Source organism: Rhinoraja longicauda, chromosome 9, assembly GCF_053455715.1.
Source record: "Rhinoraja longicauda isolate Sanriku21f chromosome 9, sRhiLon1.1, whole genome shotgun sequence".
Lineage (NCBI taxonomy): Eukaryota > Metazoa > Chordata > Chondrichthyes > Rajiformes > Arhynchobatidae > Rhinoraja > Rhinoraja longicauda.
The window spans coordinates 35,110,282-35,124,383 of record NC_135961.1 but is presented as its reverse complement, the minus strand read 5'-3'; the positions used below and the strand labels follow the sequence as shown (position 1 = coordinate 35,124,383).

General features: G+C 42.0%; 1 protein-coding gene across 3 annotated transcripts in view; it reads left to right on the top strand.

Annotated features, from left to right (window-relative positions):
• Positions 1–1,106: 1,106 nt before the first annotated feature.
• The window catches only part of hyls1 (HYLS1 centriolar and ciliogenesis associated), an 18,683-nt gene continuing 5,687 nt past the window's right edge, over positions 1,107–14,102 (top strand). For 2 of the 3 annotated variants that reach the window (XM_078405106.1, XM_078405104.1), the window contains exons 1-6: positions 1,156–1,397; positions 4,412–4,513; positions 5,002–5,073; positions 6,478–6,569; positions 9,786–10,021; positions 10,993–11,051. In XM_078405106.1, the coding sequence (XP_078261232.1) occupies positions 4,414–4,513; positions 5,002–5,073; positions 6,478–6,569; positions 9,786–10,021; positions 10,993–11,051 (559 nt within the window). In that variant the 5' untranslated portion in view covers positions 1,156–1,397; positions 4,412–4,413. Of the gene's footprint in view, positions 1,398–4,411; positions 4,514–5,001; positions 5,074–6,477; positions 6,570–9,785; positions 10,022–10,992; positions 11,052–14,102 lie in introns of all 3 variants that reach the window. The other variant, XM_078405105.1, reaches the window with a different exon arrangement.

The window sequence follows — 14,102 nt, the reverse complement described above, 5'->3', positions numbered from 1 at the left end:
GGCCACAGTTTAAGAATAAGGGGTAGGCCATTTAGAACGGAGATGAGGAAGAACTTTTTCAGTCAGAGAGTGGTGAAGGTGTGGAATTCTCTGCCTCAGAAGGCAGTGGAGGCCAGTTCGTTGGATGCTTTCAAGAGAGAGCTGGATAGAGCTCTTAAGGATAGCGGAGTGAGGGGGTATGGGGAGAAGGCAGGAACGGGGTACTGATTGAGAGTGATCAGCCATGATCCCATTGAATGGCGGTGCTGGCTCGAAGGGCTGAATGGCCTACTCCTGCACCTATTGTCTATAGTCTATTGTCTATTGGTAATGTATGCCGTAAGCTGCCATGTCCTCCAGACGGCTTGAGCGACTCCGTGCGTCACGCACTTTGACCTTACGACCTTACATGCAATCCCCTAATAGAAGCAAAGAGGTCCTTCTGCAGTTGTACAGGGCCCTAGTGAGACCACACCTGGAGTACTGTGTGCAGTTTTGGTCTCCAAATTTGAGGAAGGATATTGAGGGAGTGCAGCGTAGGTTCACTAGGTTAATTCCGGGAATGGCGGGACTGTCATATGTTGAAAGACTTGAGTGACTGGGCTTGTCTACACTGGAATTTAGATGGATGAGAGGGGATCTTATTGAAACACATAAGATTATTAAAGGATTGAACGCGCTAGAGGCAGGAAACATGTTCCTGGTGTTGGGGGAGTCCAGAACCAGGGGCCACAGTTTAAGAATAAGGGGTAGGGAGATGAGGAAAAACTTTTTCACTCAGAGAGTTGTAAATCTGTGGAATTCTCTGCCTCAGAAGGCAGTGGAGGCCAATTCTCTGGATGCTTTCAAGATAGAGAGTTCGATAGAGCTCTTAATGATAACGGAGTCGGGGGGTATGAGAAGGCAGGAACGGGGTACTGATTGTGGATGATCAGCCATGATCACATTGAATGGCGGTGCAGGCTCGAATGGCCGAATGGCCTCCTCCTGCACCTATTGTCTATTGTTTCGAAGGGTAGGGGGCAAACGCAGGTCGGTGGGACGACGGTAGATGGGGGCGTTTTGGAGGGTGTGTGGAGGTTGGGCTGAGGGGGCGTTTCACCCTGTATGACTCCATGAGACTTGCCTGGAGACGGCGACGCGACGCCGGCATCACTCGCTGCTTCCGCCCACAGCTGGCGCACGCGCAGTAGCGCAGGTTCGGTTCGTTTTAACGGTCGGTGTTTAAATCGTCGGTTCCTTCCCGCGGGTGGGCCCGCGCCCGGCGAGAGAGCGGTGGCAGGTGCGCCCGCGCCCGGGGAGAGAGAGAGCGCGAGCCGGCGCGCAGAGAAGGAGGAGGCCGGCAGCTCTCGGTCGGGGAATACAAGGACGGCACAGCACCGTGTGTTGCACCGGGCTGGGGCTGGGGCTGGGCTCGGGTGAGATCTCAGCACCGTGTGTTTGTTGGTATTAGGATGAGGTTATGGTGGAGTGCAGGTGGTTGCAGCTGAGTATCGGTTGTCACGGCGGTTGGGGAGAAATTGCAGTTTGGCGATAATTAAAAGGAAAATAAACGTGCTGGAGGAATTCAGCTGGTCAGGCAGCATATGGAGAGAAACACAAAGTCTGTAGAAATGCCCCGACCGGAAAGGTCGCTGATACAAGTACTTCTATGTTTACATCAGTTGTGCTGCTGCAAGTAAGCATTTCATTGTTAGAAGCAGAGGACTACAAATACTGGTTGTACAGGAAGGGTACATGAACTTCAGGAGAGACAGGGGTGAGGGAAAAAGAGGAGGAGGAGGGGGGGGGGGTGTATTGTTGGTTAAGGAGGATGTCACGGCTGTGTTCAGAGGTGACATTACGGATGGTTCGTCTAGTGGGGCTATATGGGTGAGGAACAAGAAAGGGATGATCACCTTGTTGGGGGTGTATTACAGACCCCCGAATAGGGAATTAGAAGAACAAATGTGCCGGGAGATTGCAGACAGTTGCAGGTTAAATAAGGTTGTTGTAGTAGGGGATTTTAACTTTCCCAATATAGACTGGTAAAATCAGAGCATGAAGGGTTCAGATGGGGTGCAATTCCTCAAAAGTGTTCAGGGGAGTCTTTTTAAAGAGTATGTGGAGGCCCCCACACATGAGAGGGCAATGCTGGATTTAGTATTGGGAAATTGGGAAGGGCAAGTTAATGAAGTGTGTGTGGAGGAGCCTTTTGGGACCAGTGACCACAGTTCGATTAGGTTTAAGATAGTTATGGATAGGGATGGAGAAGAACTACGTGTTAAAATGCTCAACTGGGGTAAGGCCAACTTTGAGGGTATGAGAGAAGGTCTCGCTCAACATCGGCCAAGAGTTGGGATAAATGGGTCCCTTTCAGAATGGCAGACAGTGACTAGTGGGGTACCGCAAGGCTCGGTGCTGGGACCGCAGCTATTTACAATATACATTAATGACTTGGATGAAGGGATTAAAAATACCATTAGCAAATTTGCAGATGATACAAAGCTGGGTGGTAGTGTGAGCTGTGAGGAAGATGCTATGAGGTTGCAGGGTGAATTGGACAGGTTGTGTGAGTGGGCAGATGCAGTTTAACGTGGATAAGTGTGAGGTTATCCACTTTGGTGGTAAGAATAAGAAGGCAGATTATTATCTGAATGGTGTCAAGTTAGGAAAAGGGGATGTACAACGAGATCTGGGTGTCCTAGTGTATCAGTCACTGAAAGGAAGCATGCAAGTACAGCAGGCAGTGAAGAAAGTCAATGGAATGTTGGCCTTCATAACAAGAGGAGTTGAGTATAGAAGCAAAGAGGTCCTTCTGCAGTTATATAAGGCCCTAGTGAGACCGCACCTGGAGTACTGTGTGCAGTTTTGGTCTCCAAATTTGAGGAAGGATATTCTTGCTATTGAGGGTGTGCAGCGTAAGTTTACTAGGTTAATTCCCGGAATGGCGGGACTGTCATATGTTGAAAGACTGGAGCGGCTAGGCTTGTATACACTGGAATTTAGAAGGATGAGAGGGAATCATCGATTATTAAGGGGTTGGACACATTAGAGGCAGGAAACATGTTCCCAATGTTGGGGGAGTCCAGAACCAGGGGCCAAGGTTTAAGAATAAGGGGTAGGCCATTTAGAATGGAGATGAGGAAAAACTTTTTCAGTCAGAGAGATGTAAATCTGTGGAATTCACTGCCTCAGAAGGTAGTGGAGGCCAATTCTCTGAATGCATTCAAGAGAGAGCTCTTAAGGATGGCGGAGTCAGGGGGTTTGGGGAGAAGGCAGGAACGGGTACTGATTGAGAATGATCAGCCATGATCACATTGAATGGTGGTGCTGGCTCGAAGGGCTGAATGGCCTACACCTGCACCTATTGTCTAAAGTGCTGGAGAAGCTCAGCGGGTCAGGCAGCATCTCTGAAGAACTTGGATAGCACAGCAAATGTTCTCCGCAGATGCTGCCTGACCCGCTGAGCTATTCCAGTACTTTGTGTCTTTATATGTTAGGAGGTGGTTATGGCTGGGTGTCGGTTGTCATGGCAGTGACAGTGAGGTTGTAATGGCGATAATGTGTTAAAAATGAAAAGGTAAGTGCTGGAGGAGACCTTATCTTTCCTTTTTGCTGGAAGATCTCAGCTGGTAAGGCAGCATCTGTGGAGGGAAGCCAAAATACTAGAGTCTGCAGAAGGGTCCCAACCTGAAAGGTCACCCATCCATTCCCTCCAGAGATGTTATCTGACCCACTGAAATACTCCATCACTTTGTGTTTTGCTCAAGATTCCAGCATCTGTAGTTCCTTGTTTCGCGATGTGGAGGAAATGGATTGACGATGTTTTGGGTCAAGACCCTTCTTCTGACTGTTTTCACCACAACCCTCCCCATCTCCAATATTGCACGATCAGTCTTCAGCAGAGGTCTTGCCTTCATACACCTGTGTCACACTTCAACAAGTTTCAAGCCAGCCATGGTGTCAAGCTTTTTCTGCCGCTTCGGGCTCCGACAAGGAGTCCCCTTCTCCTGTATCTAACCGTCCTCCTCTTGTACTCCCATTGCCTACCTTCTACCCTCCGTGACATTAACCAGCTCAACTTCTCCACTCCCCTTAGCCATCCCCAATTTCACCCATTTTGAACGTGCAGCTCACTGCCCCTTCAGCGACAATCCCAGTGTTGTCATTAAGGGGTGAAAAGGCATTTAAAAGCATTTAATTTAAAATGAGGATTTAAATGATTTGCTGCAGCTTCTGTGGCTACTGAAAATTTAATCAATATTTATACATTATTTTATCAGTATAAATACTATATTGTCCTAATATATCAGCTGATTCTGGAGATGTAACCACTGTTTTCTGTTTTAAATTTAATTAAAATGTTTTCACAATAATTTACCTTGGTCTATATTCTCTGAAAATACCTCAGTAAAATTCTGCAACAGTCTAAACATTTTTGTTTCTTCAGTAATGGCAGGACTTAATTTCACTGATCAAGATATTCAACACCAGTTGAGTTTGTTGGGCTACCACAATGTCCCACAACATCAACTTCATGAGTTCAGAAAAGGTATGAAGTTGCATTACAATGATCTGTAATTATAAATAACTATGTATTCCATGAGCAGACTGTTTACGCCCTTAGAGACTCACTGCTGCTGGATGGGTTTTTACTTTTAATTCTTTCCTGAAAAAGGAGATAATTAATGGAATATTGCAAATTATATAATCTTGTCCAAGTGGCACTCTTGAGGCAGGTAGAAGAACATACGATTGCCTGATCCTAGGATCGAGCACGATGTAGTACATCTATGAAAGTAATGGTTATAAAGTAACAGCTATCGGGACATCTTACTTAATGAAGAACTCAAAGTTCAATATCAACATTCCTAAGTTTTTCTCCTTCAGCAAATTCTCAAACATCTTGCTTTATTACTATTGATTTATTATTGCTTTAGATAAACTAATGGCTAGTAAGACAACATAGTAATATCTAATGAATAGTTCAGTCGAATAATGACCATGGTTAAATGCATTAATGCTGTTTTGTTTTTCCAGATCTGGAACAACTGATCAAGCATGAGAGTTCAAAGAGTCAAGGCTCCAGTAAAGCCAGTTCAGAATCATGTGGTACTGTAAAGCCGTTAAATTATTATTGCAATATTTTTGATAAAATATCTCAACTTGTCAATCCAGGTGGGATAAAGCAAGTCAAATGTAAGCAGTGAAAGAGTCTCAGTGAAACAGTTTCAATCTGCATTTTAAATCTTGACTCTGTATATGGGAGAATGAAAAGTTGGGAGGACTTCTTTGAGCCATCAACATTTGTGGCTTTGGGGAGATATTGAGCATTTTCAAGTATTTGAAGGGAGTGGGTTTTTTAAATTTTGGAGAGTGCAACACTGCTCAGTCATAGAGACATGCAGCACAGAAACAGATCCTTGAACCCACTGAGTTCTCACCACAACCAATTACCTATATTAATCCCATTTTTATTTGCCCTTCATTCTTTCCAAGTCCTCTTCCTATTTTATTCCACTTGCCTATACACGGATAATTTATAGACTAAGTGAATCTCTTTTCATGGATGCTGTCCGACTTGTTTAGCATTTCAAACATTTTCTGCTTTTGCCACATAATAAGAATGCTCATCGAAGGGGACCTCATTGAAAGTTACCGAATAGTGAAAGGCTTGGATAGAGTGGATGTGTAGAGGATGTTTAAACTAGTGGGAGATTCTCAGACCAGAAGTCAGAGCCTCAGAATGAAAGGACGTATCTGGGAAGGAGATGGGATGGGATTTCTTTAGTCAGATGGTGGTGAATCTGTGTAATTCATTGCCACAGAAGGCTGTGGAGGCCAAATCAGTGGATATTTTTAAGGCATAGATAGATAGATTCTTGTTTATTATGGGGATTGGGGTTGAGAGGGAGAGATAGATTAGCCATGTTTGAATGGTGATTCCACCAAGTAGACTTGATGGGCCGGATGGCCTAATTCTGCTCCTATCACTTATGAACATGCTCAATTAAAAAAAAATCCCGGTCCCTTACAGACATTCCTTTCCATAAAATGAATGGAATAGCACCGTGTGCCACATTGCTGAATAACTCTCATATGTACCGTACATACAAAAACACAATGTTGTTGGTAAAGAAATGATAGTAGTTCACCGACTTTTTAAAAGTCATTCTTTGGGATATTCATTTGTGACCATTGTTTCTTGTCTCAGCCAATTTCACGTCATGTAAATAGCTTAATTTCATCAATACTATAGTAATTCACATACATTTTACAAAAAAAGACAATGTAATTATTCATCTGTTATACCTACACAGAATACAATTAAATCAATCGAAAGCATGTTAAGTTACAATGATTATTGGGCCAGAGAAAGCAAGCTTGAAGTTTCCCTCTTGTGTTTAAAGACTAGAACGTGTACGGTTTTACTGTATTTAAATTCACTGAGTGGTAAAAGTTTGTAAAGGATGCTGCCTTTTTAAAAAAAATGTGTTATGGTATTTTCCTATCAAGATATACAGATGAAAAATAGTCCCACACAACAACACATTTTAGCAACCCAACCTAATGATCGACGAGAGTTCAACTCTGAAAAAGAGAATCGGGTGAGTAGAATATTGTTTTCTAAAGGACGGAGAACTGGAGAGAGGCTCTAGCTAAAGACTTTGTCACGGTCAAAAAAACGGAATATAATATTTTGATATAATTTGGCCGTTTTTAAAAAGGAGACTCTAAGAGAAATGAGGTAAAACAATTTTTTCTAAAGTGTCGAGTCATTGGAACTCCATGAAAGAGCAATAGAAACAGAAATTTTGAATTTTTGGAATAATATTGTTTTTTGATAAATGATTGTTTACATCAGGATCGTGCAGTTGAGGTTACAGTCAGGTCACCCATGATCTTGTTAAATAGAGGGCTTTAGGACCCAGATGACCTACTACTTAGTCATGGAAATGTACAGTACAGAAACATGCCCTTTGGCCCAACTTGGCCTTGCCATCCAAGTTGCTTAACTAAGCTAGTCCCACTTGCTTGAGTCTGGCCCATATTCCTCCAAACCTTTCATACATGAACCAGCAAAGGCAAGAATTTCTGGGAATAATTCTGAAGATGCAGGATCTTTTCATTCCAAATAGGAAGAAAGATTCTAGGGGGAGAATGGGGTGACCATGGCTGAAAAGGGATATCAAGGACAGTATAAAACTAAAAGAGAAGGCATATAGCATTGCAAAGATTAGTGGGAAGCCAGAGGATTGGGAAGCTTTTAAAGAACAGAAGGTAACTAAAAAGGCAATATGGGGAGAAAAGATGATATACGAAGGTAAGCTAGCTAATAATGTAGAAGAGGAGAACAAGAGTTTCTTCAGTTATATAAAGTATATGAAAGAGGCAAGAGTGGATGTTGGATCACTGGAAAATGATGCAGGACAAGTGATAATGGTGAACATAGAAATGGCAGAGGAGTTGAATAATTTTTTGCATCAGTCTTCACAGTGGAAGACACCAGCAATGTTCCTGAAATTCAAGAGAGTCGGGGGGTGGAAGTTAGTGGAGTGGCTATTACTAAGGAGAAGTTGCTTGATAAGCTGAAAGGGCTGAAGGTGGATAAGTCACCTGGATCGGATGGACTGCACCCCAGGGTTCTGAAAGAGGTGGCTTCAGAGATTGTGGAGGCATTAATAGTGATATTTTTAAAATCACGAGAGTCGGGCATGGTTCCAGCCAATTGGAAAATTGCCAATATTACCCTGTTGTACAAGACGGGAGCAAACCAGAATAGTGGGAACTATAGGCCAGTTAGTCTGACTTCAGTGGTTGGTAAGATTTTAGAGTCCACTATAAAGGATAAGGTTACAAAGTACTGAGAAGTTCATGATAAAATAGGCTGACGTCGGCATGGTTTTGTGAAGGGAAGATCTTGCCTGATGGATCTGATTGAATTCTTTGAAGAAGTAAAATAGTAGGTCAGACAAAAGAGGGTCAGTGGACGTAGTTTACCTAGATTTTCAGTAAGCCTTTGATAAGGTGCCATTCGTAAGGCTGCTAAGGAATTTGAGAGCCCATGGTATCAAAGGGCCAGATGCTAGCATGGATAGCAGGTTGGCTGGATGGCAGAAGGCAAAGAGTAGCAACAAATTGAGCTTTTTCTGGTTGGTTGCCAGTGACTATTAATGATTTGGATGAGGGGATTGAAGGCTTTATGGTCAAGTTTGTGAATGATACGAAAATAGTCATGCATTTTGGTAGTAGGAATAACAGCGTAGACTATTTTCTAAATGTGGAACAAATCCAGAAATCAAAGGGACTTGGGAGTGCTGGTGCAGGATTCCCAAAAAGTTAATCTGCAAGTCGAATCACTAGTAAAAAAGGCAAATGCCTTTATTTCTAGAGGGCTAGAATACAAAAACAGGAATGAAATGCTAAGGGTCTATAAGGTGCTGGTCAGTCCACATTTGGAGTATTGTGAGCAATTTAGGGCACAATATCTGAGGAAGGATGAGCTGGCCCTGGAGAGGGTCCAGAGGAGGTTAATAAGAATGATCCCAGGAATGAGTGGGTTAACTTATGACCGTTTTACAGCACTGGGCATATACTTGCTGGAGTTTAGAATAATGAGGGTGGACCTAATTTTGAAACATGCCAAATAGTGAAAGGCTTGGATAGAGTGGATGTGGAGCAGTGTTGCCGTGCTAATATTTTAGGTGCTGGAGCTGTCACCTGTGCCAGAGAGGCCACTGTTAAATTTCCCGCTAGTTAAAATTCCCCACTGTTTATTTTGGATTGTTTTTTTTTTTTTACAGAAGTGCACCCCTGATGTGGAGAGAATGTTTCCACTAGTGGGAGAGTCTAGGATTAGAGGTCATAGCCTTAGAATTAAAGGACGTTCCTTTTGGAAGGAGATGGGAAGGAATTTCTTTAGTCAGAGGGTGGTGAATCTGTGGAATTATTTGCCACAGAAGGCTGTGGAGGCCAAGTCAATGGATATTTTAAAAGCAGAGATAGATAGATTCTTGATTAGTACGGGTGTCAGGGGTCAGGAGAATGGGGTTAGAAGGGAGAGATAGATCAGCCATGATTGAATGGCGTAGACTTGATGAGCCAAACGGCCTAATTCTGCTCCTATTCCTTATGACCTGTCCAAATGCTTTTTAAATGTTATAATTTAGTTTAGTTTAGAGATACCGTGCGGAAACAAACCTGTACATCTTTGGAGTGTGGGAGGATACTGGATAAAGCCCATGCGGTCACGAGGAGAACATACAGCCTTCGTACAGACATCACCTGTTAGGATTGAACCCCGATCTCTAGCGCTGTAAGGCAGCAGCGCTATTTCTGCGCCACCATGCTGCCTTCCATCACTCCATATTGTACCAGCGTCTATCACATCCTTTGGTATTTTCCATATATGCAGCTCACTCCGAAAAAAGTTGCCCCTTGGGTCTCTTTTACCTCTCACCGATGCCCTCTAGTTAAGCCTTCTCTACCCATGGTGGGTGGGGTGGGGGCAGCAGGGGTTCTCGCTACTCTTTGTCTTGCATGATTTAATAAAAATCTATAAGGTCACCCCTCGGCCTCCTATGCTTCAAGGAAAAAGGTCCAAGCTTATCGAGCCTCTCTTTATAACTCAAACTCTCCAGACGCGATAACATCACTGTTACTTGTATCTTAACACGGTCAAAATGAGTCAGCTTGTTGAGATTATCTCCTGAGATCTAAATTAATCCACGGAACCTGAGTTCAGTGACTTGCTTATGAAATGGTTGTGCATAAATTATCATTTTAATTGGTATATTCTTTGATGTTTGTTGTTTTCATATAAGAGGGAGATCTTCCAAGGTTTTCCTACAGAATTTCATCGTTGTGACACATACAGCAGATACACAGTGAAACCAAACCTGTTCAGAAGCACATCAGCACCGTTGAAGTTAATTCTTCAGAATAGCCCTGATCAAGAGAGTGATATCAGTCAGATGCAATCTGAGAACAGTGGGACGAGCAGCCCTGAAACGTTCCCTGAAAACACCAGGAAACCAATTATTAAGAGAAAAGTGTTACGGTATGTAAGCTGACAATGATTTTGTATGAAAACTAAATAAATGAACCACTTTTTCTAACTAAACTGAAGTGTTGAAATAATCCTTTAATCCTGAATTTCAATAATTCGGAAAATGTTTTTAAGCATGCTGTTCTGAACAACCTGTAATGAAATTGAGGAATCTAAGTCACTACACTTTTCTTTGTTCCCTGTAAACAAATTAAAAACATGTTGCATATTATATCGGTAAATATTTTTTTGAATTTATAATGCTTTTTGTAACTGTCGGATTTTTGCTTTTGTGAGCAGTAAATAAACTTTGCTTTATACATTTAGTAAATTTAGACCAACATTAATCCTGTTTAATTATCAGGGATTTTCTCCTGTTGGGACTGTTTGATTTCTTCTTACCTCTCTTGAAGATAATTAGCATCAACACAATTCTAGAGAAAAACACAAGTTGCTGCAGGGACTCAGTAGGACAGGATAATACCTGACCCACTGCGTTTCTCTAGCATTTTGTCTCTTGCTCAAGATTCCAGCATTTGCAGTTTCTTGTGTCTCTTACACAATTCTAGACTTGTGTAGCTCTGTGGTTTTATTTGCGATTCCAGGTACAGCTGCAGAGAGCTCTTAAAATACAGGAGGAACCAACATTTTTTGCTGTTCCTTGGAAATATTTCAAAATATGTTTCATGTTTATACACAGGAACAAAAGTTACAAATACCACATGTATAATTTTAAATGGTTGAGAGATCTGTTTTTTCCATTCTCACATTTTTTAGGCTCTGCCCTATTATTACCATTAAAAGAAATTGCAAATATGAGAATAAGATGAAGTATTCTGTTCAATGAAAATGGTATGAAAATTTGGAAGCTGTTTACTTTCTCATATTTTGCATTCAATTTCTAGATTTTGTTGTGCATTGATTAGATGCAAATATGATTACTTTTGTGATGTATTTTTAAAATGCATTGCTCGATATTGCAGGAAGAAGAATGGACAGTTGCATGTTTGCGATGAATCAACCTTCACTGAAACTGATTCTGGTAAATACCATGGTCTGGCTGCCTTCTCAGTCTTTGGGGCACCCACGTTATTATGAGTTATTACAGTACAGATTATTCCATTAGGAAGACTGCCTAAAATAAGATTTGCTTGTCTGTTCAACTATTGGTTTTACAGTAACTGAATCCTTCAAATCATCCTCTAAGCCTCTTACTCTGTTATTTTCCCTGTGAAAGAGCCAGTAAGCCTGTCCATCTGCTCAAATGTGTTGGTAACTGAAATAGAAAGATAGACTGGTTGTTAATTAAGAAATTGTGTGTAAATCAATACAATGGCAGTGATAATTTTTTTAAAACTTGCTTTCGAATAACAATTTGTAGTAAATAATAAGACGCCCCAGCCTTGAGAGATGTGGAAGGAAGAGGTTTCTTGGACCATCATTGAGTCGAAACAAGATAGATTCACAGGCTCAAACCACCTATACTTTAACCAGAGATCGCTACTGAATGGAATTGAAAAGTTTGTTCTCGAACACCGATTTATTCAGCCATCATTGCATTCCTAGTAAACATGAATCTTTTTCCTACTGTGTTATGGGAACAGACGATCATAATTTATTGGGGGGTGGGGGAAGGCGTAATAGTTTAATTACACATACTTGATTTCTTTGTTTCAAATGCATGTAAAATGAAATGTTCAGAGCTTCTTGGTAATATTTATGAAAATGATTTATGTTTTTAGTGGTTAAAGGTGTAAGATGGGAAGGTCAATGCATTGCAATGACAAGTTTGGAACCCTGGTGCCCTGTCTAAGATCATGTCATATGGATACCAAATATAAAGCTATTCAAACCATGTGGCCAGATTTTTTTCCAGTTTTGTGTTCAAGATGAGGGAAGGGACTTCAAGTGCTATGGAGTGCAATGGTGTCCATTTTGTTTATTGGCATTAGGGACTGTCAGGTCAAACATGTACACACACAATGTTTAGATCGAATCATCTCTGCTTCATTCTCCAAAAACTTAGTAACTAATGCTGAAATGTGCTACATTCTGAAGTGAAAGATACAATAGGCATTACACGTTAAATAATCTGGTTGAGTTTTTCACTTTTCTGCAAGCCACAGAACTATTTCACCAACAACTTCTCCAGGACCACTCATATTGAAGCAACGGCCAAGAAAGCACACCAATGCCTTTACTTCCTTAGAAGGCTTAGGCAATTTGGCATGAACCCAAGAACTCTCACCAACTTCTACAGATGCGCCGTAGAAAGCATTTTATTGTGATGCATCACAGCCTGGCTTGGGAACAGCTCTATTCAAGACGGCAAGAAATTGCAGAGAATTCTGGATGCAGCACAAGCCTTCACTCAAATCAACCTCCCATCCATTATCCCCATGTATACCTCATGCTGCCTCAGCAAGGCCAACAACATAATCAAGGATGTGTCACAACCTGGCCATTCCCTCTTCTCCCCTCTATCTTCGGGCAACAGGTGAAAAAGCACACCTCCGGATTCAGGGACAGTTTGTTCCTAGCTATTATCAGGCGACTGAATTATCCAACCACAATTATAGAGCAATTATTATCTACCTCACTGGAGACCCTCAGATTATCTTTGATCTGACTTTCCTGGCTTTATCTTGCACTAAATGTTCCTCACGATGTCCCCATTATCATGTATCTGTACACTGAATAGCTCAAATGTAATCATGTATTGTCTTTCCGCTGACTGGTTAGCATGCAACAAAAAATCTTCACTGTACCTCACTCAGTCCATGTGACAATAAATGAACTAAACTATTTAGTTTCCAATCAAATATGATATGAGGCAAGAAAAACCCGCAAATGTGTAAAGCACCAAGTTGTAGATCCATTCTACTGCATGCAATGTTATGACTGGTAGTGTTTTTATGTAACACTGTATTGGAATGAATCAGCTCTGTCTGACGCCACCATTGCCCTTAGGTGATTTGTAACAGGCTTTTCACTCTTTCATTGAAATATTTTTCAAATCTAGTTTGAATTTATTAATTTCCAAACCGGAGGACTGGGAGAGCAACCAGAAGATTGGGAGAAATTTAGAACTCAATAGAGGAGGACAAAGGGGGTAAGGGATTGACATGGATAGAGAACTGGTTGGCAGACAGGAAGCAAAGTAGGAATTAAAACGTCCTTTTCAGAATGGCAGGCAGTGACTAGTGGGGTGCCGCAAGGCTCGGTGCTGGGGCCTCAGTTATTTACAATATAAACAATTTAGATGAGGGAATTAAATGTGCCATCTCTAAGTTTGCGGATGACACAAAGCTGGGTGGCATTGTGAGCTGCGATGAGGATGCTATGAGGCTGCAGGATGACTTGGATAAGTTGGGTGAGTGGGCAGATGCATGGCAGATGCAGTATAATGTGGATAAATGTGAGGTTATCCGCTTTGGTGGCAAGAACAAGAAGGCAGATTATTATCTGAATTGTGTCAGATTAGGAAAAGGGGGGGTGCAATGAGACCTGGGTATGCTTGTACATCAGTCACTGAAAGTAAGCATGCAGGCACAGCAGGGAGTGAAGAAAGCTAATAGCATGTTGGCCTTCATTGCAAGAGGATTTAAGTTTAGGAGCAAGGAGGTCCTGCAGTTGTACAGGATCCTGGTGAGACCGCACCTGGAGTATTGTGTGCAATTTTGGTCTCCTAATTTCAGGAAGGACATTATTACTATTGAGGGAGTGCAACATAGGTTCACCAGGTTAAGTCCCAGAATGACGGGATTGACATATGATGAAAGAATGGGTCGACTGGGCTTGTATTCACTGGAATTTAGAAGGATGAGAGGGGATCTTATCGAAACATATAAAATTCTTAAAGGATTGGACAGGCTAGGTGCAGGAAAAATGTTCCCAATGTTGGGGGAGTCCAGAACCAGGAGTCACAGTTTAAGAATAAGGGGTAGGCCATATAGGACTGAGATGAGGAAAAACTTCTTCACCCAGAGTTGTGAATCTGTGGAATTCTCTGCCACAGAAGACAGTGGAGGCCAATTCACTGGATGTTTTTAAGAGAGAGTTAGATTTAGCTCTTCGGGCTAAAGGAATCAAG